At 36.6% G+C, this 26643-nt stretch overlaps 1 protein-coding gene across 18 annotated transcripts in view; it reads right to left on the reverse strand.

Annotated features, from left to right (window-relative positions):
• The window catches only part of MYT1L (myelin transcription factor 1 like), a 322542-nt gene that overhangs the window by 99094 nt on the left and 196805 nt on the right, over positions 1-26643 (reverse strand). For 11 of the 18 annotated variants that reach the window (XM_032682424.1, XM_032682426.1, XM_032682425.1 and 8 more), the window contains 4 exons: positions 25889-25943; positions 25673-25706; positions 25306-25368; positions 1748-2121 (listed from right to left, as the gene is read on the reverse strand). In XM_032682424.1, the coding sequence (XP_032538315.1) occupies positions 1748-2121; positions 25306-25368; positions 25673-25706; positions 25889-25943 (526 nt within the window). Of the gene's footprint in view, positions 1-728; positions 822-1722; positions 2122-25305; positions 25369-25672; positions 25707-25888; positions 25944-26643 lie in introns of those variants that run through there. The other 7 variants (XM_032682436.1, XM_032682438.1, XM_032682435.1 and 4 more) reach the window with 4 other exon arrangements.

Genomic DNA, 26643 nt, shown 5'->3' on the forward strand with positions numbered 1-26643 from the left:
TAGAGCAGCTACAGAGGTACCTTTGTGAATTTTTTGCAGTTCTTAACCACAGCCTACTATATATGGAAGGAAAGCAGTCAAAAAGCAATGTCAGCCTCTTCACATTGATTAGGACCACTAACTGCATGTGTAACTGTGTTGGAATAAGTAAACCACTGTGTTTCATTATCATAGAAAAATAAACTGAGTGTCAAGCCTGCTGGTTTGGCAGAAGCAATTTTCTTGAGGTCTTGAGTTTTGCTTAGGTTTTTTTTTCCTTTTATAATTTTTGATAGTGTAGATTCAAAGTTTTTAATGTCAGCTGAAATCATAGTAGCAGTTGCACCATAACCTAAGCACCAACAAACTCAGTCACCATTATTTGTTAAAGAAACTGCTGGACATCCTGTGCTTGCCCATCAGGAGAGCAAGACCAGCTGCACATCAGCCCAATTTAACACAGCTTCTCTTCCAGGTTCTGAAACAGCAGAGTTCCCTGCAAAAGGAAATGGCTTCCCTGTTGCATCAAACTCATGAAACTTTTAAGATCGACCATTTATTCTCTACTAATTTTGTGGCAAATTCAGGCAATTGAGGAAATGCTACAGATGCAATATCTGAGAAAATGTTATAGCCACCCAGCTGGCCACCATCTTGCCCAAATTGAAAGAATACTTTCAAAGTCTGTCTTTAAGATTTAAGATCTGACCTTACAGAATGCTGAAACAAAAGTCATACAACTTTCATACCTGGTTCCTAAGAGGAATCCAACTGAGGAGTGCTGAAAGCTTTTCTTATATTTTTATTGGTTAGAAAGGTGAATCTACCCAACCAAAAACGTGTTCCCTGAAAATGGGAACAAAATACTTTTTAGATAGTTCATTAATTTTTGCATGATTCCTTCATTTCACCCCAGTGCATTATGATGTCTGTCATCAGCATATGGACTCTTGAGTAAATGGACACTAAACACATATTTTGAAAGTACTGGTTATATAAAGTCCAATATCCCAAAAAAAGAGAAAGTCGAATAGGCTAATCACATTGCTATTGCATTAATTTAGTTACTACCAGTGACCTGTATGTCTAAATGGCATTTATGCCATGGTATGATAACCAAAATACATAAATTTTAGAAAGACGTTATTGATGTAAAGCTGTCACTATTTTTACTGGAATCAACTAAAGCACACAGCATTCAAGTCTCAAAGAATCAAAGTATATTATAATAGTTAATTCTGAATAGTTTCTTAGGGTAAGGGGAAGTATGGGGCAAAATTTTTGAAGGGAAGAGGTCCACTTTTACACACAAAAATTATCTGCAAACTTGTGACAGAATTTATGTGGGCAATCTTTGACATTCTATAAGCAGATCTAGCAAATACACTTGCAAATGATCAGTACAGGCACCCAGCTGTAGCTGATGCTTTGCTTGTACCTTTGTGAATATTCTCCTGGTAACTGCATGCATTAATCCACTACTAGGATTACATTTTATGCAAGCATTTTTAGCATAAACACACCTCCACCCTCCTTGTTTGAAATGTGAGTGCTGGTGTATTAAAAAAATATTTGGAAGACAGACTTATTAAAATAAATGTCAGGAGAACACAGTGGGGTATATTTTCAGTGTGGAGCAGAGAGATTTAACTGCATGACTTCCATTAGCTTTAATGAGAACCACACAGCTAAATCCTCACATACCACACTAGAAGATTAACCCAGAAAACACACATTGTTTACTTTTTACTAATACTCTGATTATTACCACGTTCTTCCTCCTCCTCCTCTTCTTCCTCCTCTTCTTCTTCCTCCTCCTCTTCATCCTCCACATCTTCACCTTCCTCTTCATCCTCCTCTTCTTCTTCCTCAATCTCCTCTTCTTCTTCTCGATCTATCTCCTCATCATCCTCCTCCTCATCACCTTGCTCCTCATTATCATCAGAATATTCCTCTTCTTCTTCATCCTCTTCCTCTTCTTCCTCTTCCTTTTCATCCATTTCCTCTGTTCCATCAGTTTCATAGCACTCATCTACTGAAGAGTTGTCTGCTTTAACCACAAAGGGTTTTCTTTTGGGGGCTGGTTCTTGGGGTTGCTTATCTTGTGTTTTTCTTTTTTTTGCCAAAGGACATCCATAAACACTGTGCAAAAAGAAAAGATGTAAATTATTACACTATCATCCAGATTTCATTTAGTCATATATACTAATTCTACACCATGATTAGTTGCTGTTCTCAGAATGCATGTTTTCAAAGTAAAATGTTTCTTACACAATACTGACCAAGGGGAAGGACACTTACAAAACCTGTGAAATTGCAAATGACTATCATTTGCCTGAAAATGTCACATGCATATGATAGCATAACAGTTTCAGAACTGATACAAATGTGTGTTTTTCCTTCTCATTCTTTTTTCTCTTCAACATGTTGCACTCTTCTCTAAGGCAGATGAATACAGTTAAAAAAAAAAGCAATCTTATCCTACCTGTAACGTATCAGTACAACAATCAGGAATAAAGCAATGCTTCATAATTTTGTAATATTCAGTAAGGTTTTGATTGTGTGCAGTTAAGATACATTTCAATGTTGTTTGAATAATGAAAATATGACCACATTCTTAATGCTGCTGGCTGTTATTATTACTATTATTATAAATAATGGATCGCTCTTAAATTCTCCACTGTTTTGCTCTATTATACTGCAAGGCCAGATAAATGGGAAAGCAAGATCCTCAACACAACCAAAACCAACAGTTTTCATGGCCAGTGTTGCAAGTGTTCTCACATTGAAAATAAATCAAACAATAAACAAAAACCTTTGTCAATGAAGGAAGTCATACTTTTCAAAGTAGAATACCACTTCATCATCAATCATTTTAATGCATTGGAAAATAAATAGTATTTCAGAGTCCTAGTCTTCCATCAAAGTAGCCACCTGCTTCTCTAAGGTCATATAATCCATGTTTGTTGAATCTGATCCACCCCGTGTAACCTCTATAATCTGTGCAGAGTGAATGCTCTCCATAGTACCTTTTGTTCAAAGAAGTTCCTCTTTGAACTTTTTTATTGTGTGATTATAAACGCTACTCAAGCTATGTCAGTTTTTAGTCTTCTTCCTGTGATTACCTAGTTTTGAGACATTTAAATTGTTCTTTATAGCCCTTTCTGCATATCTACTTATAACTTCCCATTTTACATTATATTCTCAATCCCTTTATCTCAATGACAAAGCACTGAAGATCTCTTATCACTTTCTTCCACTCTAATAATGCTTCCCATTCTCTTGACAGACCACTGAAAAACAGTTTTCACCACATTTAGAGTGCTCAGTGTTGTGTCTTCATGGTCTTGATCTTGGTCTAACTTATTTGCACCCCAGTAGCTATGCATCCCAATTACTTAAACTGCTACTTAGGTAAAAAGAATTTTATTTAAGTTCCTAACTTAAATATTGTCTTACCTAAATTTTAAACCACTTGTTCACAGTCTGCCTGGGACGCAGATATCTAAGGAATATACACACACTCCATCCAGCAGGTCATGCGACATTCTGAGGAAGAGCATCCTTTTACAGAAGATGAGTCCCAGTGCAGCTGAATGCAAGAAACTCTGAAACACCACAGGCACGCAAAAGCCCAAACCTTCAGTAATTTTAAGAGCCATAAACCTGGAAAGAAGGGAAGTCCTAAGCTTCTGTTGTTTTTTCTTTGGACTGTATTTGTTTCTGTCCAAAGATGCTTCAATGTAAAACCTATAAATATAACAGAAATCTTTGTCCCTGTATCACCACTACTGCTCACTGACAAATGACTGTCCTGTCTCTTCTCCTCTGAGTCCTTCTCTTGGTCAGGACCCAGATACCCAGATACCCAGAAACAAGAGGAAATGTAGGATATATGTGAAAATATCCCACATCATCACAGTCAAGGCAGAAACAGGATAGATGTTCTGCCTGTTTTCTTATTTCATAGAATCATAGAATTCTTTAGGTTGGAAGAGATCTCTAAGATCATCGAATCCAACCATATTTCTTTAACTTGTAGGATGGTTTTTAAAAATCTCCATCAGTCTGGGCAGTGCATAAAATCTGAGGCAAAATGGAATCACTGTTTGTTGTAGTTCTGACCACTCCAGGTTTATTTTAGTGCTTCCCCTGGTAGTATGGTGTTTCAGTAGCTGTCTATTTAAACTCTCCTATGGACCTCTATGAGAGGGCACATGAATTTTCCCTCAGAAATGGAAATTCAGAGTGTGTGTAGTGCCCAAGGAAATGGCCGGACAAGTAGGGAAGAACCTGTTGCATTTAGGCGTCTAATAGAGGTTGCATCCTGGAAAACAGGAGTGGGTCACGTTCCGGGGCTCAGGTAGATTTTAGAAATTTGCATATCCGTTCAATATGATTTAAACAAGCAGGTTAACATTTATTGCTTTCTTGGTTTCTGTTCCTTCTCTTTGGGATGCATATTACCCTCACTATACCTTCTTCAATGACATTATCATTAAATTATATTTTCTCAAAACCCTGATCTTTATTTTCAAAGATGCAAGTAGGGTCAGCCCCAGAAATCCCCAGGATTTCTTTCTCTAAGAACATTGTAAAAGGTAAAGATGACACGTCAAGCAGTCTGAGCACCTGTAGATGAGTAACTGCGAAAATTTTTGGCCACTGACATTCACACAAACTTGAACTTTTAGTAAAATAATAGAATGGTTTGGTCTGGAAGGGACCTTAAAGACCATCTATTTCCAACCCACCTGCCATGGGCAGGGACACTTTCCACTAGACCAGGTTATTCAAAGCCCCATCCAACCCTGGGCAGTTGGTCACTCTATTGCCAGAACATTAACACCACCCTCCTCCAATCTTTATTCATTTAAGAACACAAATACTTGTAACAGTTTTCATCTAGTAATGCCCCAAAACAGTCTCCTTTGGAATTCACAAAAGTGTAGGAAATCAGGTAGAGGACAGGGGGATAACAAATAACATCTATTTGTTTAATTTTTGAATTGACATCTCAGAAGAACTGCACGATTTTTTAGATACAAATTATTTGTCAAAAGTAGAAATAAATTGTTTCCACTGCCAGATTTGTCATCTTTAATATTTCTTCATAGCTTTATGGTCTTCTACACAATATTTTATAAAGTTTGTGAGAATCTAAGGCGTTACTTGGGATTCAAGGGCCCCTGGAAAATGCATAAATGGCAATGGAAATCAGTTCCAGTTAGCTGCCTGATGACTTTGATGCTTTTATAAATCTCATTAGCTATTTGCAACTCAGCTATTCAAGTAAAGTTGTGAACTTGACTTTAGTTTATAACTTTATTAATCTATTCTCAGTGCCTGTGCTCATAGGATTAAAATGGAGGACACATCAGCAGCCACAAAAACAAATATTTGTATATTTCAATGGTTGGGTCCAACACTAAGGCTTGGGAATATGTAATTTTTCCAAGGAAATCGATTATACTAGTTCACAGAATGGTTTGGGTTAAAAAGGACCTTAAAGATCATATTGTTCCAATCCTCCTGCTGTGGGCAGGGACATCTCCTACTAGACCAGGTTGTTCAAAGTCTTGTCCAACCTGGCCTCAAACACTGCCAGGGTTGGGGCATCCACAACTTCTATGGGTAACCTGTTCTAGGATCTCATCCTCCCCACAGTGAAGAATTTCTTCCTAATATCCAGCCTCAATTCCCCCTTTTTCAATTTGTATCCATTTATCCTATAATTAGTTAACTTCAACTCAGCTTTTGTTAACTCTTTCCTAATTAATTTTAATCAGTTATTACATAACCCTGAATTTGATTTTGTCTATACTTGGATTTATACTTAATAAATCTACCATTGCAATGCTTTTTCTTTTAAAACTTTTAAAATACTGTCTTGCACCAGCTTCCTTCTGCCTTTCAACTGTACACCTCACATAGCTTACATATACCTCATGCACTGTAGACTTTGTAGAGTGAGAGTGTTAAAAAAAAAATCCATATCTTTCAGAAACCTAGGAAACAGGCCACCAGACCTGAAACCTACTGTTAAGCTGCCCTATTTTCTTCTTTTTCTTTCTTACCCTGCTCTGTTCTCATCCTTTGTTTCATTAATTTTTCAGATTCTGCCTCCAGGACACTTCTCTCTGTTTCTGGTATGTTCCCTGTCGTCACTCCGGCAAGCACACCAAGGGGAAGGCAGCACTGGCTTCCCAGCAGCCTCTGCCACTGACTTCCTCTCCGGACCACATATGGAGGTGACAGTCTCTCCCACTGACCTCTTGTTCCTCATGTATTTGTGAAATCTGTTATGGTTTGTCCTTATGGCTTCTGCAATCTTCTCTATATTTTCAATTTTGGCTTTTGTGATCATCCCCTTATTTGGTTATTTTTAGACTTGTTTATCCCTGCTCAGAGCAATGACCCCATTGATTTATGTGTCTTGTGTGCCTTTATCTGTTCTTTCATTGCTCCCTGTATTTCCCTGGTAAGCTGTGTTTGTCTTATTTCCCCCCATGCTTCAGCTCTCTTGGCTTTCAGCAGGGTATATATTTGGGCTTCCTGAAACACACTTTTGAATATTCTACAGTGCTTTGCTGTGTGCCTCAGTCATCTCTGGTTTTTGGAATCTGTCATGAATAATTCTTGTAGAAATAATGTTGTTGAATTTCATAGCAATAAGCTCCAAGAGGACATACAGACATTAATAATTGAAGAAATGGAAGAAATAATATATGATTTTATGCTCCTTAGTTAGAAGATGATTTATGATATTTTTTTAACCCTCATGCAATTTTTCTCCTTTAATCCTTCTCCTTATGATGCTACTCATTGATACCTTCAGTAAGACTGTTCTTCAGAAAAAGATATTTCTTACCCAAAGTTGAACTTCTTGATTTTTAATATATTTTATTAACATAATTTTCAACATAATTATTATTTTTATTATTTCTAATATATAACAATTAACATATCTATTTAAATATACATAGTGTAGGACCAAAGAAATACAAGGGATTTTCTAAATCAGACTACTGATTAGTATTTTTCCCTCCATGATATGCCAACTCACATATCAAAGCTGGGACATGACACCTATGTTTGGAGGAAGTTTTCCTCTTAGATGAAAATGAGAAAATGAGAAGGAGAGATTACATGACTAATAAAGGTCTAGTCAACTTTAAATACCTAGTTTGGATAAAGTAATTCCTATGTGCCATATTTACCAGCATTCTTTTTTCATTTGTGTTCCTTTCTATTGAATCTATTATTTCAGATGCCTCATGCTATATGATCCAAGTGAAGAAAAATAAGATGATGCCAATATTATGCTCTAAATCTGAATAATATTTTTTCTTGGTGGATTGTTATCTTTTTCTTTCCTTTCTTTTTTTCTTAGTACTACTTTGAAAAATCTTACAGAAGGTTTTTCAATTTAAAAAGTGTTCCAACAACAGACTCCTCATTTTTCCTTGTTTTTCACGTAAGAACTTAATTTAATTAACAGAAACCAAAACATTTGGTAGGCAATAGAATCTAAAAATTTGCTACATAAACACCTAATGAGGTTATCAGAAACATTCAATGAAGTACTTTAAGTATCTGAAGTGGCACTGAGGTGGAATTTTATCATATACAGTTGAGGATAGCAAATGAGGAAGAATCTCCTTGGAAGCAAACTTCTGCTTAAGGCTTCAGGCAGAAAGTTCCCAAGGCATTTACACTTGTCCCACTGGATACCGTTAAGTACTACTTTGGTTTGGACTAGGTAACTTCAAAGTCTGTATCTCCTTATGAAGACTTGCAGGGTATTGAGAAAATAGGTGTTTAGCACATAAGTCCTCTCACAAATCCAGTCTTTTAAGAATGTGCAAATCTAATTAATTTGAACAACGCTGCAGCCTTTTAAATCACTCTCAAAGGCCAATACTATCAACTGATAGAAGTTGACCAGACAATAAATATTTAGATTCCATCAAACCCTGCAGCTTGAATTTCCCGAACTCCAGGAGGCTGCCCTTCCCAGCAGATTATGCACTATTGAAAGGAAGAGCTGGTAGCACTCTTGGTGAAGCTGAATCAATGAATTGATAGGAATGAAGGAATGATAATAAATTCAGAAAAAGAGATGAACTCCATCTTAGTGATGCAGAATAAACTCAGTTGCAAGAATAAACTGCTTCAATCGAGGATGATTTTCCAATCATATTTAAACACTGCTTAAAGTATGCCAAATTGCTACAGGAATGAGCAGTAAACCCAGTGGACACTGCTAACTGTAGGGTGGCAGTGTCAAACTTCTTTGTGGGAAATTATTTTTGTTTTCTAAGCCACACTAGTCAGGAATCTTTTCTATCCCACAAAAGTCCTACCTAATGCCTGTGTACTGTTCTGGAATATAGGAAGTATTGAGTCAAACCTTCCCAGGCTGTGAAAGTTAAAGAACTTTGCTGAGTATTCCAATTAGTAAGCTATAGAAGAGAAAATGGGAAGAGCAAGAAGTCAAAGTTCAAGCAAGACATGGAGTTTTGGGGCTTTTATTTCACAGAGATCGTTAATTGCAGCCAACAAGATGGAGCTGGGACACACTGGTTTTAAAACTTCCAACCAGATGGATTAAAATTCTCTGTGCTAGCATCCTATGTGCTACTAATTCCAATCTAGAAGACTAACTTGCTCAAATCTGCTTTCTAGGAGCCTGCTCGCAACTGAGTCAGAGCCTTGAATATTGTTCCAGATCAGGCTTCTTGCAACCATTGCCAAGCACTGTAGCATCTAAGGCCACTTACAGAATGAAGCAGAATAGCTTTAATGTAATTAATACAGTCACAGCAACTTAAGTCAAAGCTAGGATCTTTTATTTCATTGGATCCTATACATCTCTAGTGGGAAGCACCTCCCCACACCAAGTTCACTGAGACTCCAAACTGATGCAACTGAACCCTGTGACAAACACTGACAAACTTACTGGCTAACCTGCCCTCTGGCTGGCAAGATCATTAACCCATCACCAAAGTCCCTGCTCTTGGGATATGACAACTAAGAGGAAGCTTTCAGTTTTGCAATAACTAACCCATTCAAACAACTAGTTTAATTGCTTGACTACAATAGCTGTTCAGTGAAGAAAAAATGAGGCACAGTAATGTACTTCTATGTGTTGTACAAATACACAGAGAGCTCATCTAAAGCAAGATATAGAAAACTAAATGCAATAAATCATGAGACTAAAAACTTATGTGGTAGCACAGGTTAGCAAAGTACATGCCCTGCAGTTGTAGATTACTCAACAGTATTTATATAAATAAATCAATGTAATATCTGATTGCCCCATGACTTATGATGTCATTGATGGGGTTCATCTCTCACCTACCCCTAGGCTTCTAAAAACTAGGTCTATACATGTCATGTTAAGCTCCCTTCATAAGTCACTGCAGACAAACAGGAACCTCCTGGGAGGCTATTCATCTCACCTTTTTTAGAGACTTTGCCTACTGACAGTAAAGGGAGATGATGGTGATTAACTTGCATTTCTACCACTTAGGAATCTGTTGAAAGTGGACAAGTCCAAGACCTTTTCTCTCTCTTTTTTTCTTTTTAATTGTCTGCCCAACCCCACTAAAGATAGCACCTAACAGAATTTAAAACCACGCACCATAATAATTTTGTAATGAGAAACCCAAAACCCTGTTTCTTTCCTTTCCACAGCTGCTACATCACTTAACATGGATAATTCTCCTCCCTATAGCCTTGCTATCTTCTCCAGACTGCCTATATGATCCAAAGTCAAACAAATGCTGCAGTTGTACTCTAGTCTCAGGATGGCAAATACCCAACCTAGCTGTGTGTTCAAGAGCCGGAAGCCACAATTGATTATGTCTTGTTGCCAGATCCCTGAATACAGGGGATGATCAAAGAGTGTAGGATAGTGCAAAGAGCACAGGTTTAATGACTCATATTGATTCATTAGATGAAATGCATATAATCAGGTTTTGCTAAGTGGCTATTGATTCAGTGCACTTTGATGTTGATTTAGATGTAACCCAGACACATAAAAATGGAAACGTGCAAAGCCAGTGACCATTTCTGCACTAACTCAAAGAACACTGACTTCTGTGTTCAAAATCTTGGGGTCCACATTTATTTAAAAAAATCTAAACTGGAAGAAAAACTTTGGGAAAGAAAACCCTCTATTTTTCTACATATAGACAAAAATTAAGTTGACTACACTGCATTAAATACAAGCATCATCTAGAGCTGCCAAGATGACCAGATTTGTGTGTATTCTGTGTTTTCAGATTCAGTGGCAATGACAACTCTGTTTACAGCTTGAGGGCAAGGCAAGTTCCAATTAATTAATTGTTTTTCACTATAAACTTATATAATAAAATGGAAAAGTTCACAATCAATCATTCATCAGTTTGAAACGGTTAGAATATGCTACAAGGGTGCATTCATCAGTTACAAAAGATCTTTGCATAGTCACAATGTTTGAGTCTTGAACGTGATATGAAATCTTTCTATTCCAACATTTTAAATGTGATTGCTTTTAAGCAATTCAGCATACTAAGTTCAAGCATCCAAAAATCAAGGGAAATAAACTCCTGGAAATCGAAGGCCATTCATGTACTTACATTGTCAAGCATTTAATAACATGGCTAGATACCCATTAGTAGAATCAACACCCTTAGGCACAGACTTGATAGAGCATATTTACCAACAACACAATGGGTCAAACTGTCATTGTAGCATGTACTTAAGTACCGAGTAATAGAGCACGTTGTCATTTTATCATATCTGTAACGTAGGGCTACTATGGTGAGACTATCAGCAACTGATTCCTACATTAAATACTCTTCTCATCACCTCTACATAGATACACAATAGCACTGACTCCCAACTTAATTTAAACTAAGAAAGATATATGGCTCAGAATTAAGAAATATGACAAAACAACTTTCCTGTAACTGTAGCAATAAGGTTCTTACTTGATAAAAAAAGCTAATGGCTACAGAATATAACTAAAGGAAAGGAATAACACTGTGGAGCTGCCTTCTAACACAAGACTGTCATCAGTAAACATCTGGAATTACAGGAACAAAAATGAGAGAAGTGAAATGATACAAGCTGCAAACGCTTCAGTGCTTATGTACCAGAGTCTCACCTCCAGCATAAACTACAGGATACCGCTCTTTGTCTTGCATGGTTGGTTAGGAGTTATTCAAGTGTGAAATATTCTAAATTCTGGTTGTTAAAGGACTGAGAACCTCTGCCCGCTGCCATGACTTCCACCCTGAAAGGCATATGTTTGTTTGTGATAATAATCTACGGAAATGCAGCACACAGAAGTTGCTTTGTTGTAATATTAGGGAGTCTTGCAGATAGTACTTCCACCAAGTTACAAGCTTACCTACCATAAAGAAATTGGTTCAAGCCGTTGGCAGACTCAAAGGACAAATCTATATCTCATGTTCAGTTACTTTTTTTTTCACCTTTTTTTTTCATGATTAGGAGAAATAGAAATACTCTAGTCTAAAAATAAAAGCTTACCTCCTAGTTTAATCACATGATTCCAAAAGCCAGATGCCTAAATGGCTTTGCCTTAATCTGGTCTTTTTTGATATATCTGATGAAAGAAAAGATGTCTGTTCAGGTAAAAAAAACACCAAACAAAAAAGTCGAACTGAATTCCATCACATTCTAGTCCAGTAAAAGAAGGCTTCAACTTGAGTCACATCACAATTAAAAAAAATACTATGGTATATAATGTTACTTTTTATAGCTGACAGCAAGTTCCATTAGACTGTAGAAGAGCCTCTGAAGGAAAATGAAAACAGCCTCCCAAGGGAGTGGAAGCCCCATATAGCATGGTTTAAATGTGGCAGCTGGGTTGTGGGTGGAAACGGTGATTTCCACTGAAAATCTGCTGCCAGTATACCTCCTATGGCTAGATTTCTAAGGGAAATGTAGCAGTTATCCCTGTCTGAATTTCAGCTGCCCAGTTTTAAAGATTCATAGACAGAAAAGGTAGCAAGGGTCAACAACTGATAGCAAAAGGTCCAGAATTATGTTGTGTCCAAGGACCAAAAGTAAAATTGGGCAATGGCTGGAAAATAAATGTTTAACAGGAAGATGGCAAGAACAGGAAAACATTCTTCAGTGTTAAAAGATGAAAGGCAACTTTTTAGAAAGTGTATGCCACTTCAAAGATACTTTAATTATTTTTAATATTTGAGGCATTCTATGTGAGGCATTCTATGCTTGACACATTTCACTGAAAGTTGAGTTAGCAATGTGTTACTTTTAAAACTGGTATTTGGGGTTCTATCATGAGAACAGTTGTGGCAACATTCCATGTCATCACACTTAACTTTGAAGGACTTAAGTTTAGCTAAGTTCCTTAGATAATAAATTCCCCAGTGGTAATATGTAGGTATGTAAGTCCAGGAGTCACTAGAGCAAGCATATTGACTGAGCTGTATCCACACTAACATGAACTACCACAAAAAGAATGTTTCCAAAACATGACTCATAATCCAAAAAAGACACTCTCTGATGCAGGTACAAAAATAATGTCTGAAGTATGGATGGCTACTTTATTGCTCACTGTTTTGATACAGGTGGTGTGGTACTGTTATTTGGGTTTTTTTTTTCTTTTTGACAAAAATTTAACAATTTTAAACCCTTGCACTGACTCAGGCTAACAGAGAAACCAAAGCAGTATGTTGCTTATTGAAGAGTCATTGCTGACCACCACTAGGATGCATCATTATCATGAAATTTTTCAGTGAAAGGGGATGTTACTGCTATGCTGCCTACAGAAATGTGGTGCCTGCATGTCAGTGTGAGCAGACAATGCCTGCTGTGCCTTCTGGATCAGAGGATGCTGGTGGAATTACCTGCAGCCTGCAAATCCCAAATGTTCTGGCCTGTAGAAAGCCCTGAGCAGCATAGCTTAGCTATGCTGGCAGTGCCTGTGGGAATACACAAATAGGTTTTCTATTTCAAGTTTAGCCAACTAAAGACTTGGGATTTTTATGGGTCCTTGTCTTCAATTTCAGTACCAAAGGTCTACTTGTGTTATGCTCTAGAAGTTTGTGCTTGCATTCTGATATGCTTACATCTACAGATGTAGAAATTTAACGGTGGAAAACTTTTCTCTCATCTCTGATTAACTGGTAAACGTACTAAATAGAAGGTGGGCCAGGTGCAAGATGACATTTTAGTGGCCAAAAAACCTGGAAGTTTGTGAAGGTAGGGATGAAAAGCTGCATAGGTATGATGTCACTTCAAATTATCTGACATCATGCAAAGCTATACTGTAATGTAGCCTGTAGGTAAATCATTCCTCACTCTTTATCAGATCATTTGATATCTCCTTATTGTTTAAAAAATAGGGATGTCGGTATCATCTTATTATCCTTCTTTTTCAGACCAGCCAATAGACTTTTATCTTTTATTGTGGTGTTTTGCAGAGTTCTAGAGTAACATAATTACAAAGTGCTCCAGTGTGAGAGGAATGAAATTCTATTCCTGCTTACACATGAGATCAGCTTAACCCCTAGCATACATACAAAGTACAAAAAAAATTGCTTCTAACAAATGTAAACTGACCATGACAGTCCTGTTGTGGTTCTCCCCGAGCTGTCCACTACACTGTGATTTCTGAATCTGACTGACTGCTATAATTTTAAATGAGCATTCAACATTATAGTAGACAGAAAAAGCTAAATGTTTTCTCTGTTTTAGAGTTTTGATTAAATGCTGACATTTTAAATAAGTGTTTCCACTTTTAGTCAATGCCATTTTAACTGTTCAGTCCTTCCTCCTACATCCTTTTAATAACATAACTGGAAGCAGCAAGCTTGACTGCTAAGGTTTGAAGTTAACACAGTAGTCAGAATTTATTTCCATTCTTTCTAAAATGGTATTTGTTTTATAACTCTGACTCTGTTTCTGAGTCCATCCTTCTCTGTGAGCTCTTTGGGTTTCACAAGCCAAGCAAAGCCAGGCCATGTCAGTTCTGAGAATGTCAGTATTTCCAAGGAACACCTAGGTGCTGCAGAGACAGGACTATGTCTCAGAAAGTAGTACACCTGCCTTTCCAGAAACACTGAAAAAAATTCGCCATTGTGGAAGGGACAGAAGACTGTAAAGCTGGTAATTCCTTATTTCACATGGAATTAAAAACAGGAGTCAAGTGTCTGTGTTTTAAGAACTAGAAATGTTAATTTCAAAGCTCTGCTCAAAATAAAGTCATGCAATTACATTCTGTCGGAATTATTCCTACATTTTCAGACAGAAAAACAATCTACTACTTTTTTTCTTTCCATCCCAAACTCCTATCCACTATAAATATGCTGTAGTAAAAAGTTGCTATGACCAGTCTTGTTATGGAATGGAATGTATGTATGGAATATCCAGAGAATTCTCTGAGAAATAAGTTTCAAAACCAGGTTTTTTTGTTTGGTGGCTACTGACATGCAAACATCTATAAGACTTATTTCAGAGAATATTAATCACCCATATCATGATGTGTGACATATCCTCTTGTTTGAGATGACAGTTTCCTTGTCCCCTTCTCCTGAACAGGTACACATGGTTACTAGAACCAACAAACCATTAATCCTCACTGATCACTCCAGAAGAAACCATGCCCAAGCAAGATCTATATTAAATATCAGTAATTCTAGCACATTTTTCTTACTGTCCCTGCAAATACTAAATAACAAGAACTCATTTGCTAATCTTTGTAAAAATGAACTTTTAACATAAGAAGGATGGTCCAAAGCAAAAGGCACTGGAGTAGAATTCAGAGGCATGACTCAGCTTCTAGCTGTGATGCAAATTTCTTGTGTGGCATCAGAGTCACAAACTGCTGGTTTACCAAGGGAGCAAAAGCATTACAGCTCTCAGTTTCTATGCACAGCTGCACAGTGAAATTCTAACATCTAAGTGAGGTATGATTGTTCCTCTTCTTATACCCAGGGACATGCAGAGATTTAACACACAGTAGAATTTAGACACTGTAATCTGGACTGGCAGAAGGTATTTTCTGTAGTGGGCAATTTTAACTCCTGGAATTAATCACAGAATCACAGAATATGCTGAGCTGGAAGGAACCCACATCGCCTTAAGCCTTCTTTTTTTTTTTTTCTCACAAAACCAGAGATTAACTCAGTCGTTTGACTTGGGGATGGTCAGAGAAGGAATCACAATCCCATTTTCCAATCTAGAACTCAGAGAAATGTGTCAGCAACTTGTGTTTAATATCCTCTTTTGCCAGGGGTAACTGAAGCTTCATTTAACCCCTTCAGAAGATTGACTGCTTATGAGATTTTAGAGTAATCTATGTTGAGAGTGCCCACTTCTCTAATACTTCATGCAAAACAATATATTTACATGTTCTTTACTACCAGTGAAGGATTCATTGAATTCTTCTCTGAAATGACTGTCTGTCTCCTATATGAAATGCTAATGCTGGGACTGAAAACAGGGTTCTTCTGTCTCCAAGTGACTGCTCAAAGTTACAAAGCTATATCATCCTTCCCTCTTCCTTTTGAATATATTATTGACTGTAAAAGAACAGATGAAGAAAAAAGAATACAAACATCCTAACATCTTAACTTCTTTATAGTCAATACAAGTTCCTACAAGATGGAAGAAACATGTCCTAATGCCTATCGACAAAGAATAAAAGAGCGTGTGAGTGTCATGTTTGTACAGATCACAAACTGGAGGACTTTAACATTTAAACACTTGCTACACTGAAACAAGCAGATGAGAGATTAGAAATGTACTATCTACGCTATGGACTTAATATGGCATCAAGGTGCCCAAATAAATGTTTTCACAAGTCTGATGAGAAGCAGCTGAGGGAGCTGGGGTTATATAGGCTAGAGAAAAGAAGACTGAGAGGAAACCTTATTGCTCTTTACAACCTGAGAGAAGACTGTAGTGAGGTGGGGATTGCTTTCTTCCCCCAAGCAACAAGTGATAGGAAGAAAGGAAGAAGCTTTAAGTTGTGCCAGGAGAGTTTTAGGTTGAGTATTAAGAAAATTTTTCACTGAAGAGATTATTGAGCACTGGAACAGGCTGCCCAAGGAACCCATCCCCATGGCTATTTAAAAGATGTGTAGAAGTGGCACTTGGGGATATGGTTTAATGATGGACTTAGCAGTGCTGGGTTAACACTTGGACTCAATGATTTTAAGGGTCTTTTTCCAACCTCAACAATTCTATGACTCCAAATTTGGACAAGCTTAATGTTAAAAGTACAATTCTACTGTGACTTCAGGGTTAGACACAAAATAAGGGAGAGTTGATGAGGGTCCTTTGGACTTAAAGCAGAAGTTAAATGAATGCCAGTTTTTAGCTCTAACCTTTATTCTGAACACCTATTCCTCATTCACAAAGTATGGGTAAGATTTTCTCCTGAAGACATTATGAGGGTAAAAAAAACCAGTTGCAGGTGTATATCTTTGGTGAATTTCTTTCATGAGGATCAGCTGAACAGAAAGCATTCCTTCCACTCTTTGTGTATCCAATTTAGTGGCCTGCTCACTACTTTAAATAAAAAACTTGAAGAAGTCTGTCCCAGTCACAGGGAACTGGACATAAAAAACCTTTCTTTTAAATTACTGTTATTGGCATTTAAAGCCAATCATATCTGTACTGTCTGACTATACTTTATAGTATTACAAATTTTATCTTGATTCATGGATTTAAGACACAGGCCCAACTTCAATCACAGGAAAATTGTCTCAGGCATTGACCCTGAGATTAGCTCAGTTGGTTAGAGTATGGTGCTAATAAGGCCAAGGTTGTGGGTTTGATCCCTGCATGGGTCATTCACTTAAGAGCTGGACTTGATGATCCTTGTGGGTCCATTTCAACTCAGAATATTCTGTGATTATACCTCTTCTCCACTCTTCCATGGATACTTAGAGCATGGTGCTGCTGGTTCTCGCAAATAACGAAAGGACATAAGGTTCTGTGATCCCTTTTCTTGTCATCAGAAAGCTTCAAGATTTTCCTGAGAAGGTGATTAAGGTGAGTAGCCAGAAAAACTAACTTGGTAGATCCAATCACCTGGTTATCTGGACACTAGTTACCTGGACACTGTAAAAGGTATCACCATTTACAGTGTCCTAAGCTGTATAGTGCTGAGGATGTTTTCAGGAGCTATCTATCCCCCAGGCATTTGATTCTATGCTGTGGATGTATTTATTTAGATTTATTATTGCCATCAAAGATGGCTCAGGACTTCCTCTCCTTTCCCTGTCCTGAGCTGACACCACTAGAAGTAGTACTTCATATCAACCACTAATAAGAAGTGACATCTTTGAAAGGGTTGTCTCAACTTATTGAAAAACCTCAATAGAAGTCTTTAAAGACAAATCATAGTGTATTTTTTAGGGCTCTTTAATTTTTTACTTCATTTCTTATTTTCTTCATATTCTTTTGCTAGCCCAGGTAATACCTAGGGTGCTCGATCTCATAAAATACAAGCATTTGAAAGAAAAGATAACTGGAGTTTTATTTATTCTTTAAATATATGATTTCTCCTGCCTCCTTTTTTGATGATTCTAGCAGACTTCAAATCATTTTCACTGAGATGGAGAAAAAAGAGGGGCAATGATATTCTGATAGTGTGGGTACCACCACTAAAACTTTTTCAAAGTCATCTATGTTATTTGTGTTGGACACTGGAACAAGGTATAAGATGGGGTTCCCTGTCCATCCAGCTGTCAGTATTCACTAGTAAATTCTCCTGTTTCCAAAGACCTGAGTTGAGATGCTCCAGTCCACAGGCCTCTTTAACACACAGTAGCTGTGCTGTTGCTCAGAAGAACTGTTGGAAGGAGGATGCAGGCAGCTCCATAGCACCCTAAACTCAGTGCATAACATTGCTCATGATGTTTTTGGTTTAGTCTATGGCTAAGAACCATGACTGCATTTTCACTAAAATACAGATTAAGAAGATTTTTTAAAAATACCTACAGCTTTTTAACCTCAGAATCAATATTTTTACAGAAATATTGTAAAAATAATTCACAAACTATGAAATAGGGAAACTAGACTAGACTCTAAATGTAAAATTATCTTGTCATTACAAATCAGTTAATTCTGCTCTATGATCCAGAAAAATGTTTTGATCCAAAAAGCACTGAATTGTAAGGTTAGACTTCCTCTGACATCAATAACCATCTAACAGATCTTTATTTATATAGCAGATAAATACCAGAGGCAGAGTTCTGGGTTCTGTGTTTGTTATAATCCCCCATACCTGCTTCTGTCTTTACACCTTAAGATGTTTACAAATGGGGAAACAGAGGCACAGTGAGATAAAATGTCATGCCCACCACGTGCGAATCAACTCTGTAGATCCTCTTTTCCATTATGAAAAGCACAAATTATTCAACCTCAAGACGATTTATTTCTCTCCTAAGAGAACACAATGTTCTCAGTAAACCTACCACACCAACCAAATAAATTTCCCATTGGCAAGGAAAAAATGTGTATAGCTTGTTTGGGGAAATTATCTCCCCATTATTACTGGATGTTCTTTCTCCTTTTTTTTTTTTTTTATTTTCTTTCCCATACTTTCTGCATGGTCTACATTTATTTTGTAGCTGATAGGAAGATCTCCAGACAGATCCTTCCACAGAAAACACTGTGTCTGCAAGTGGACTGCTGCATGAGAAATGCAGCACCTTCCATTTGAAAGAAAATGAGCATATCATTACAGCAACATACAAGCCACAATCCTAAATCCTCTGCTGCTGCACACTCAGGTCAGCACTCTCCATGCTCCTGCCCCTGATTTACTTTCTTTCCCCTGCCTTTATAAGGCTTGTGCTCCTGGTACATGCAGGTCCTGCAGCTTCCTGCCACTGGAATAGCTATTCCCAACAGAGATGGTGGTAGGAGCAATTGAACTGCGGTTCCTTTGTGTAGTCACCTCTAGACAACGGCCACTAGCATGCAGAGCCACACACCAACTGCTGGCGTATATTCGCTTGACGTTTCAGACCCAACTTTGCACCTTTCTTATCATTAATCAACAATCAGACAAAGGATATATTGCTGAATCCAGACAGCAGCCAATACAGACCTCTAATACATTATGGATTCTCTGTCAGCACATTTATTTATTGTTTGCAGTGTTCTGTTTCAAAATCCCTATGCTCTTCCACTTATTTATTTACTTACTTATTTCTCTTTAGGTGAATTTAATAAACAGTGAAGATTCATTTCTTAACATTTTTTACAAACCCTGAGTGGTGGATTACTTCATATAAAATATATTTATAATAATATTCTTGGTATTTACCACAACTTGCCAAAGTCTTTAGTAAATACACCGTTAAATGAAATAGAATTGAATTGCACAGGCAGTGTCAGAGTATTTCCTTAGGTAAATATCCAGTGAATCATTTTACCATTATTTAACACTATAATAAAGGTTGACTATCAGCTTAAAAGAATATACATTTGTCTATACTTCCAGCTTGCAGTGGGATTTTTCACAGCATCATGAAAGCAAGCAACAATAAGGACCTCACTGTTCTGTGGTTAGGCTTTAACACAGATGCATCAGTGGACCTCTGGTTCTGCACAGCATGCAACCATGCTATGCTATCAAATTGATGTTAAAATATGTATGTCCTGGTTTCTGATTTATGATATCTTTGACAAATAGTAAAAAGGACAGGCATGCCATAAAGTTTATGGATGGAGTGATGGCATGCACAATGATGTCTCATAAAGAATAAAGGGGGAAAAGTTATTTATTCTTGTGATTCAAGAACTAAAATACAGCTAGACTGGCTGCGTGCACAGAATTTTTCATAAATATCCCACAGTGCACCCTGTTGTACAGCAGCCATACATTAATTAGAGCATTCAGCAGACACTGCAATGTGTTACACTCACCCAAGTGAATCTTCATTTTTCACATGCAGGGCCTTACTAATTAAAATCGGCTTTGCAATTAAATGTGGAAAATTGTGTTAAACTTTCAAGCGTAGTTCAGAAAAAATGCATTTATTTTTAGGGTATTTTATTTTGATGTAAATTAATTCTTCATCAAAGTGAGACCAGTAAAGGGAAGGTATGAGGATTTCTCTTTTTTTCTATTATAGATGCTCCTCTCAGTTGCAAGTTGCAATGCTCCACTATCTCTCTGCCAGTACCTGGCCCTGTTCCAATGCTTTTAGTGAGTGCTATCTGTCAAGGCATGAATAATACAGCCCCTAGGCTGTCGGCAGAATCCAAATGAGGCATACATCAGGAAGCAAGCACTCGACTTTAGCTCCAGAACATGCTCCTGTGAAGACAGGCAATTATTCACCCACGGCTGCAGCCATGGCAATCAAACTGGTGGGTGAAAAGGTATATGAAATGAAAAAATTTGAATAAGAAATATGGCACAACAAGCCACAGAAATTCAATAATTTTCTAATAACAGAGAGACATTTGAGTCTTTTAATTTTGAAGTTTGGGAGCCTGAATTATTTCACTCGCTCTGTTAGAAAATATAGAATAAACTACAGTATATAATGGCAATACAACAGTATGTGAGGCCTTCTCTAATCCAAACAGCAATGTTAAACTCTAAGGTATTTATAAATTAAAATTGCTGTATGAAGTGAGAAATCTCATGCTTAAAAATTAAAAGTTGATCATAACAATTCCACCTGTATAATGTAATAAATCAGAGACAGCCAGGTAAAGCAACAAAGAAGTGGTGCTATCAAGAAATTTGGTGGAAAATTAAAATGCAATCTATTTTATAAAGTTAGGGAAAATTCGTACATTACAGATACACACATCATTTTATGATCCCTCTTCATTTTTGAGATTCGTCTTTTTTTGCAAAGCTTTGTATCAGTGATTAATTAAAATAAATCCCTTACGAATAAAATAGGAACTGAAGAAAAGGCATGAAAAATTCCTCGGTAGATGAAATGTTTAATTTGGTTTATTTAATCTGAAGTCTTATTTTCAGCAATCAAATTGAAATTCATGGCATAGTGAAAGCTCTACCAGCATTTCCATTTTAAATCTGAAGGGTTTATCATTTGGCCTCAACAGTTCTACTTCACCAAAATTTTATGCATATTGTTTCAGACCATGATCATATTTTGATTTAATTTCTATACAATGGCTTTATCTGCTTTTAAATATACACTGATGTATACATTAAAAGAATTCTAAACTAATATACATGCTACCAGCTTAAGATTTTTTCAAGTTTCATTTGTTAGAATGGGTTTCATTCTGAAATGTGTGGTAATTGGCAAGTGATTAATCCATTACAGAATCTAATTGCTTTTGTTACTTGAGAAAAAAAATAAAGCTATTATGCTAAGAAGCTTTTAAAATAGGCCATTGTATGTAATCAGTATTTTTTTAATGGAATCTAGTCAGGATTTTTATGACATGTCTACATACCTATTTACATGGTAAATCATTGGCACCTATCTGACATATGATGTGTTTTAAAAGGATGCTAAATGCTGAGCAACAAAGTAAAGTGCTATATTTCTAAAAACAATCATTTGCATCTATTTAGTCAATAACATGGGCCAGTTTGCTCTCAATTACTCTAAAGTATCTATGGGATTTGCACCTGCAAAACAGACCAAAAACTGGACTTACTTTCACATTTATATTTGTATATACACAATGTGAATCTTATTGTCTTTAAAGCTGATTAATGAAAGTGGCAAATTTCCTGCTAATTCCAACGAAAGAACAGTTGAATCTATGCTTTTCTTCAGATGCTTAGCCAAAAGATATCCTGAAAACACAGTTCTGGGAACATGCTCCTGGTGTGGCCCGAGTCACTGCTATATACCCAGATGGATTGTTCACAGTTAGAAGTATGCAACGATCTGGACCAAGCTCATTGTTCAAAATGAATTTACAGTTCTGAAGGTATAAGAGTAGTGTTCATCATTATCCTGCTATGCACAATGGGCCTGAAGAGCTACCAAGGGAATAAAATAAACAGTAGCAGGAGCACGGCCCAGGGACAGGTTCTGGTTTTCACTCCTAAGATTTGAATTCTTCTCTTGTCTCCACCACTATCTGAACATGTCTGTGGCTTCTTTTTTTTTTTTTGGTTTTTCTTTGCTTTCAGATCTTTCCCAGGCTTTGTTCAGTTGGCCTCAGGTGCCTGGAATCATAAACAACAGGTACTGAAGTCCTATTTGTGTAAATTTTAACATTGAGGCATTGCCTCATGCTGTGTATCATAAACAGCTTCAGGTTTCCAGAAACTACTAAAGTACAAAAAAGAGGTGAGGCTGCTCTGAAGAAGGTAGGCACACCACCTAACTTTGGTCACTTCCCCTCAGTGCCCAAACTGGGATGCTAATCTTTCTGACTTTTTATGCACCTCTCTCACTGGAGAGAGGTGCTTTCACCAAGTTAATTTTAGAGATTCCAGCATCCTGCCCTAAAGTGCCCTTTGGAGAAATTTGTCCATCTAAGCTGTCTATTAGCATGCCCAACTAACAAGCTGACATCAAGCACCAAACTTGAGAGCAAAGTACCAAGTCATGCAAGGTTTTACTTCCCTTCCAAATAAAATTTGACACAAAGAAAAAATCAAAAAGATGGAAATGACACAACAAGCTGTTACCACTGTTACCCTACCTAGAACTAGACTTGTATTTTCATACACCTCAAAGGAAACATCAATGACAGAGAAGGTCTGCTTGTTCCCCTAGTTAACCCTACATTGCAGCTCTTTCATAATTAAAAATATGTAAAAATACAACTAAGGTACGAAACATATGATAAAACTCTCTGTTAACTTTTATCTAATATTTTATGAGCAGAATAATTTTGCATCCCCTGAATCTATCTGAAAATTTGAAAGGATCTGCTTAGTTCATGTTTAATGTACTACCTGAACATGGTTTTCACTGTTACGTTGCTATTGCAGGGATAAAATTACAATGAAAAAAAACCCCTTGATATTTCAGATACTTTGAGACATTATAGAAGACATAGAATTCTGGAAAGCTCTGACTACATCTAGTGGAAGCAAATACATTTCATTCCTAATAACAGCCTGGTCTGATATTGTGAATGAAAAGGTCTTAACCTCATTAAAATGCTCTGTAGGTCTAAAGAGAGTTGAGTTAGGCATCAGATGAGATATGCAATTCCCCGAACACATAAAATTTTTAAGACAGTCTGATTTCCTTGGAAGAAATGTTTGGGTCTTTCCCACCCAAATAGCAAAAGAGAAAAAAAAGAAAAATTCCTTCAGATTCTTTCAAAATGGTAAATTTAGTAGTTATTGGTTGAGATATAAATATTACTTTTCTTTGAGAAAATAGATATGCACATTGTAAACCACCACAAAGAACTTTGTGTTTTTACATTAAATAAGACATATATTGGCTAAATATATTTTGATTAGTGGATTGGCAATCAGGGTGACAAGAAAACATAAAAGCTCCACAAATCTTTAGTGGGAAAAAAAAGGAATTTTTGATGTATTTCCAATTTTTATTCTTTGCGCATCTGCCCAAAATTTCATTTAATTAACCACTCTGCGATTCAGTCTGTTCGTGTACTGACATATCAGAATCATGTAAAGAAAGCAAAATACGGAATTAACACCTCAAAACTGCAGGTAATCTTTCCAAACCTCACATCTATTCTTTCCCCTTCCCCAAAAGGGTGATTTTACACAAACATAGTCACTAACTCTAACACAAAGTTAGAGCAATTCAGAAGAAAAGTCAGATTTTTTTAAGCTAAAGAATTTCTTCTGTATGTTTCAAGGCTTTTGTTTTTGAAATCTGCACAAAAATTCCATGAAGTGTAAAGAAATGTTATAATCATGTCATTTAACTGCTGACTGTCATGAAATTTCTGAGGGAAAAGAAGGATTCAGTGCCATTCATTAATTACTTGTGAGGCTTGTATTTACATAAAGAAAATGGACAAAAGAAAACCATGGTTTGAAATGAGAAGTCACAAGTGAATTTAAAAATAATTATTTTGGTTACTTTTCCTAAATCAGTGTTCCAACCTAATCAAGCCTTAAAATAACCACAGAAATGGTACTGCTCTTATGAGTGAAAAACATTTAAGAAAATAAATTTGAATAATTATTTTACGGTTTATATTGTTCAAATGTAATTCAAACTAATTTTAATATCAGGAGTATCTCTTTTCTTGCTCTAATTGTGAAAGTATTTTCTGGATATATCCCTAAGCTTCATTCACTGATAAGAAAAAAGGCACATGAGTGGACTGAGTGGCACTGTTCAGTATCTTTTCCCGTTTCAAAAAAATGCCTCAACCACAAATATCTAATTTGAATTTAATTCATAAACCCCATATGCCCTCATTACAAAGTGGTAATCAGATATGGTGTGAAATATGTGCTCTTATAAACACCACAAGTGTTTTAAAACCTGAAAAAGTCAAAAATGAAAAAAATCTTGACAGTTTCAGAAGAATTTAACACTGGTTTGAACATCTCCCCCTATTGAGAAAAGAGATGGCCCAAACATCAGCCATTTTATCTCTTCCAATGGGCTGCTGTACAAAATATGTCAAACGAAATGCACAGCATGAGAGAAAAATACATGTATTATAGAGTTGTTAAAATTTCAAAATATTGCACAAGAAATTCATGGACAAATGATTCAGGAAAGGAATGATGTTTATACAGATATGCAACACTATTGATCATTGACCTTGTAGACACAGAAATGGAAAGACTGAGGGCTAAATTAATTTGAAACACATGTAGCATGTGTAACATATGCTACCTTATATACAATTAACAATAAACAGCTAAAAAAAAATCTTTCTCCGGGAGATTCTCTACATATCATGGTTTAGAAACTAAAGTAAAGGTATTTATAGCTACAGTATAACATTTGAACCCTGAAGTCTTATTACCACTGATTTGTCTTAAGCTTTGACCTTTGAATCTAACCTCATCATTTAACTTAAAATGCTCAGAAGCTTGTTTTCATTCAGTTATGAAATACATTAAATAACAGAAGAACATGAGTGCCAACATGTAAGTAGGGCCAAATTTTCATTTGCAACACATGAGCAAGAGAACTGTATGCAAAAATTGAGAGAAGACTGACAATGAGAACAAGTCTCCTCAGCAAAAACACCAGTTAAATTTTGTGTGACAGTCAGAAAGAAAAAAACCCCCTGAATCTGAATGGCTTCTAGAATGCCTTATTGCTAATTTTTATCATTGTTTGGTTTATCAAGGCTATGCCAGATAACTTGTTTACCAAATCTCTTCACTAAATTATGGAAAATTGCAGATATTACCTTCTGTGTCTTGCATATTTGCCACTAACATGACCACTGCCATCACAGCCAGGTGTGGGACAGCTGCAAAAGAGAGAATTAATCATATAGGTGCTGGTGTGCTGCAGAAAGATTATATTAAAAGCAGGCAGGCAGTAGGCATTACAAAGATGGAGGGCAACCAAGATAGAAAGAGAAATCAAATAACTGAAGGGGAAAAAAAAAAAGAGGGGATGCTTTTTATTAGCAAGTCTCGAGGGAATTAATTTCATCAGTGCAGCAGGGCATGAGCAAACCACCAATGAACTTGAAAGTGCATTATACCCATTAAAAGGCATGAATTTTCTAAATTGCTAATGGGGATACATTTTACACTCAGAGCACTAACCTGAACAGCTCTTGTATGGCTGGTTCCACGGGAACTGCAGAGAGATGGAAAATATATAAAAATTTATCATCTATTACAAGTACCCTTCTTCTACAAAAAATTACCAGAAAGGTTGTGTAAAAGCAAGGGTCAGAATGAATTGTGCAAAGAGATTCTGGAGGATGAAGGTCACCCTGAGCAGGGGCCTTGAGTGATTTACTGAAGCAAGAGACGTACCTCGAACACCTTTGGAGCGTGTGCGATGGCGCTTCTCGTCTGCATCCACCTCCATCTGGGAATAGATTAGCAGGCAGTCAATGTTCTTATCCTGCATGCACAGACTATCAATGCACAGACTGATACAGTCTCTCACACAATTTATTGACACTATTTTAATTCCATTTTATCCTGTAAGGGAAAGTTCTACTTACAGGGGATTTTTAGGATCCTCATGTTTATTTAAAAACAGAAAATGAAATAATTTCTGCTTTAAACAGTCAGTTTCCATGCCCTGCTTTCATAGCAAATTGTGTGCAACTAAGTGCTGGTTCCTCTTTTCAAAGAGATATTTCTAATATAAATCACTGATTACTCCCATATGTTTTGAAACAAGAATTCAATAGATTTCTACACAATTTAAAACTAAAGTCAAGGGGTCACACACCACAGATCGTTTTCTAACCAAACCCTTTGCAATGGGAAAGAGAGGAAGAAACAATGACTGAGAAGGAGATGAAGAGTCATCCTTAGACCTTCAAATATTTCATATTATTTAATATGGCGTTACCATCTTTGCCAACACGTTTCATTGTTTAGTTATGTTTTTCAAGTTTCAGGAATGTGCTCACTTGCTACATGACTCAATCGTTACCTTCATTTTATAAACAACTTGCCTATCCAGTGCAGCTTTCTACGCAGTAATAAATATATATCAATCTTAAATATTTACCACACAGGGGCAAGGCTGCATTATGATACTTGGAAAGTATCAT

This window comes from Chiroxiphia lanceolata, chromosome 3 (assembly GCF_009829145.1).
Source record: "Chiroxiphia lanceolata isolate bChiLan1 chromosome 3, bChiLan1.pri, whole genome shotgun sequence".
In the NCBI taxonomy this organism is placed as follows: domain Eukaryota; kingdom Metazoa; phylum Chordata; class Aves; order Passeriformes; family Pipridae; genus Chiroxiphia; species Chiroxiphia lanceolata.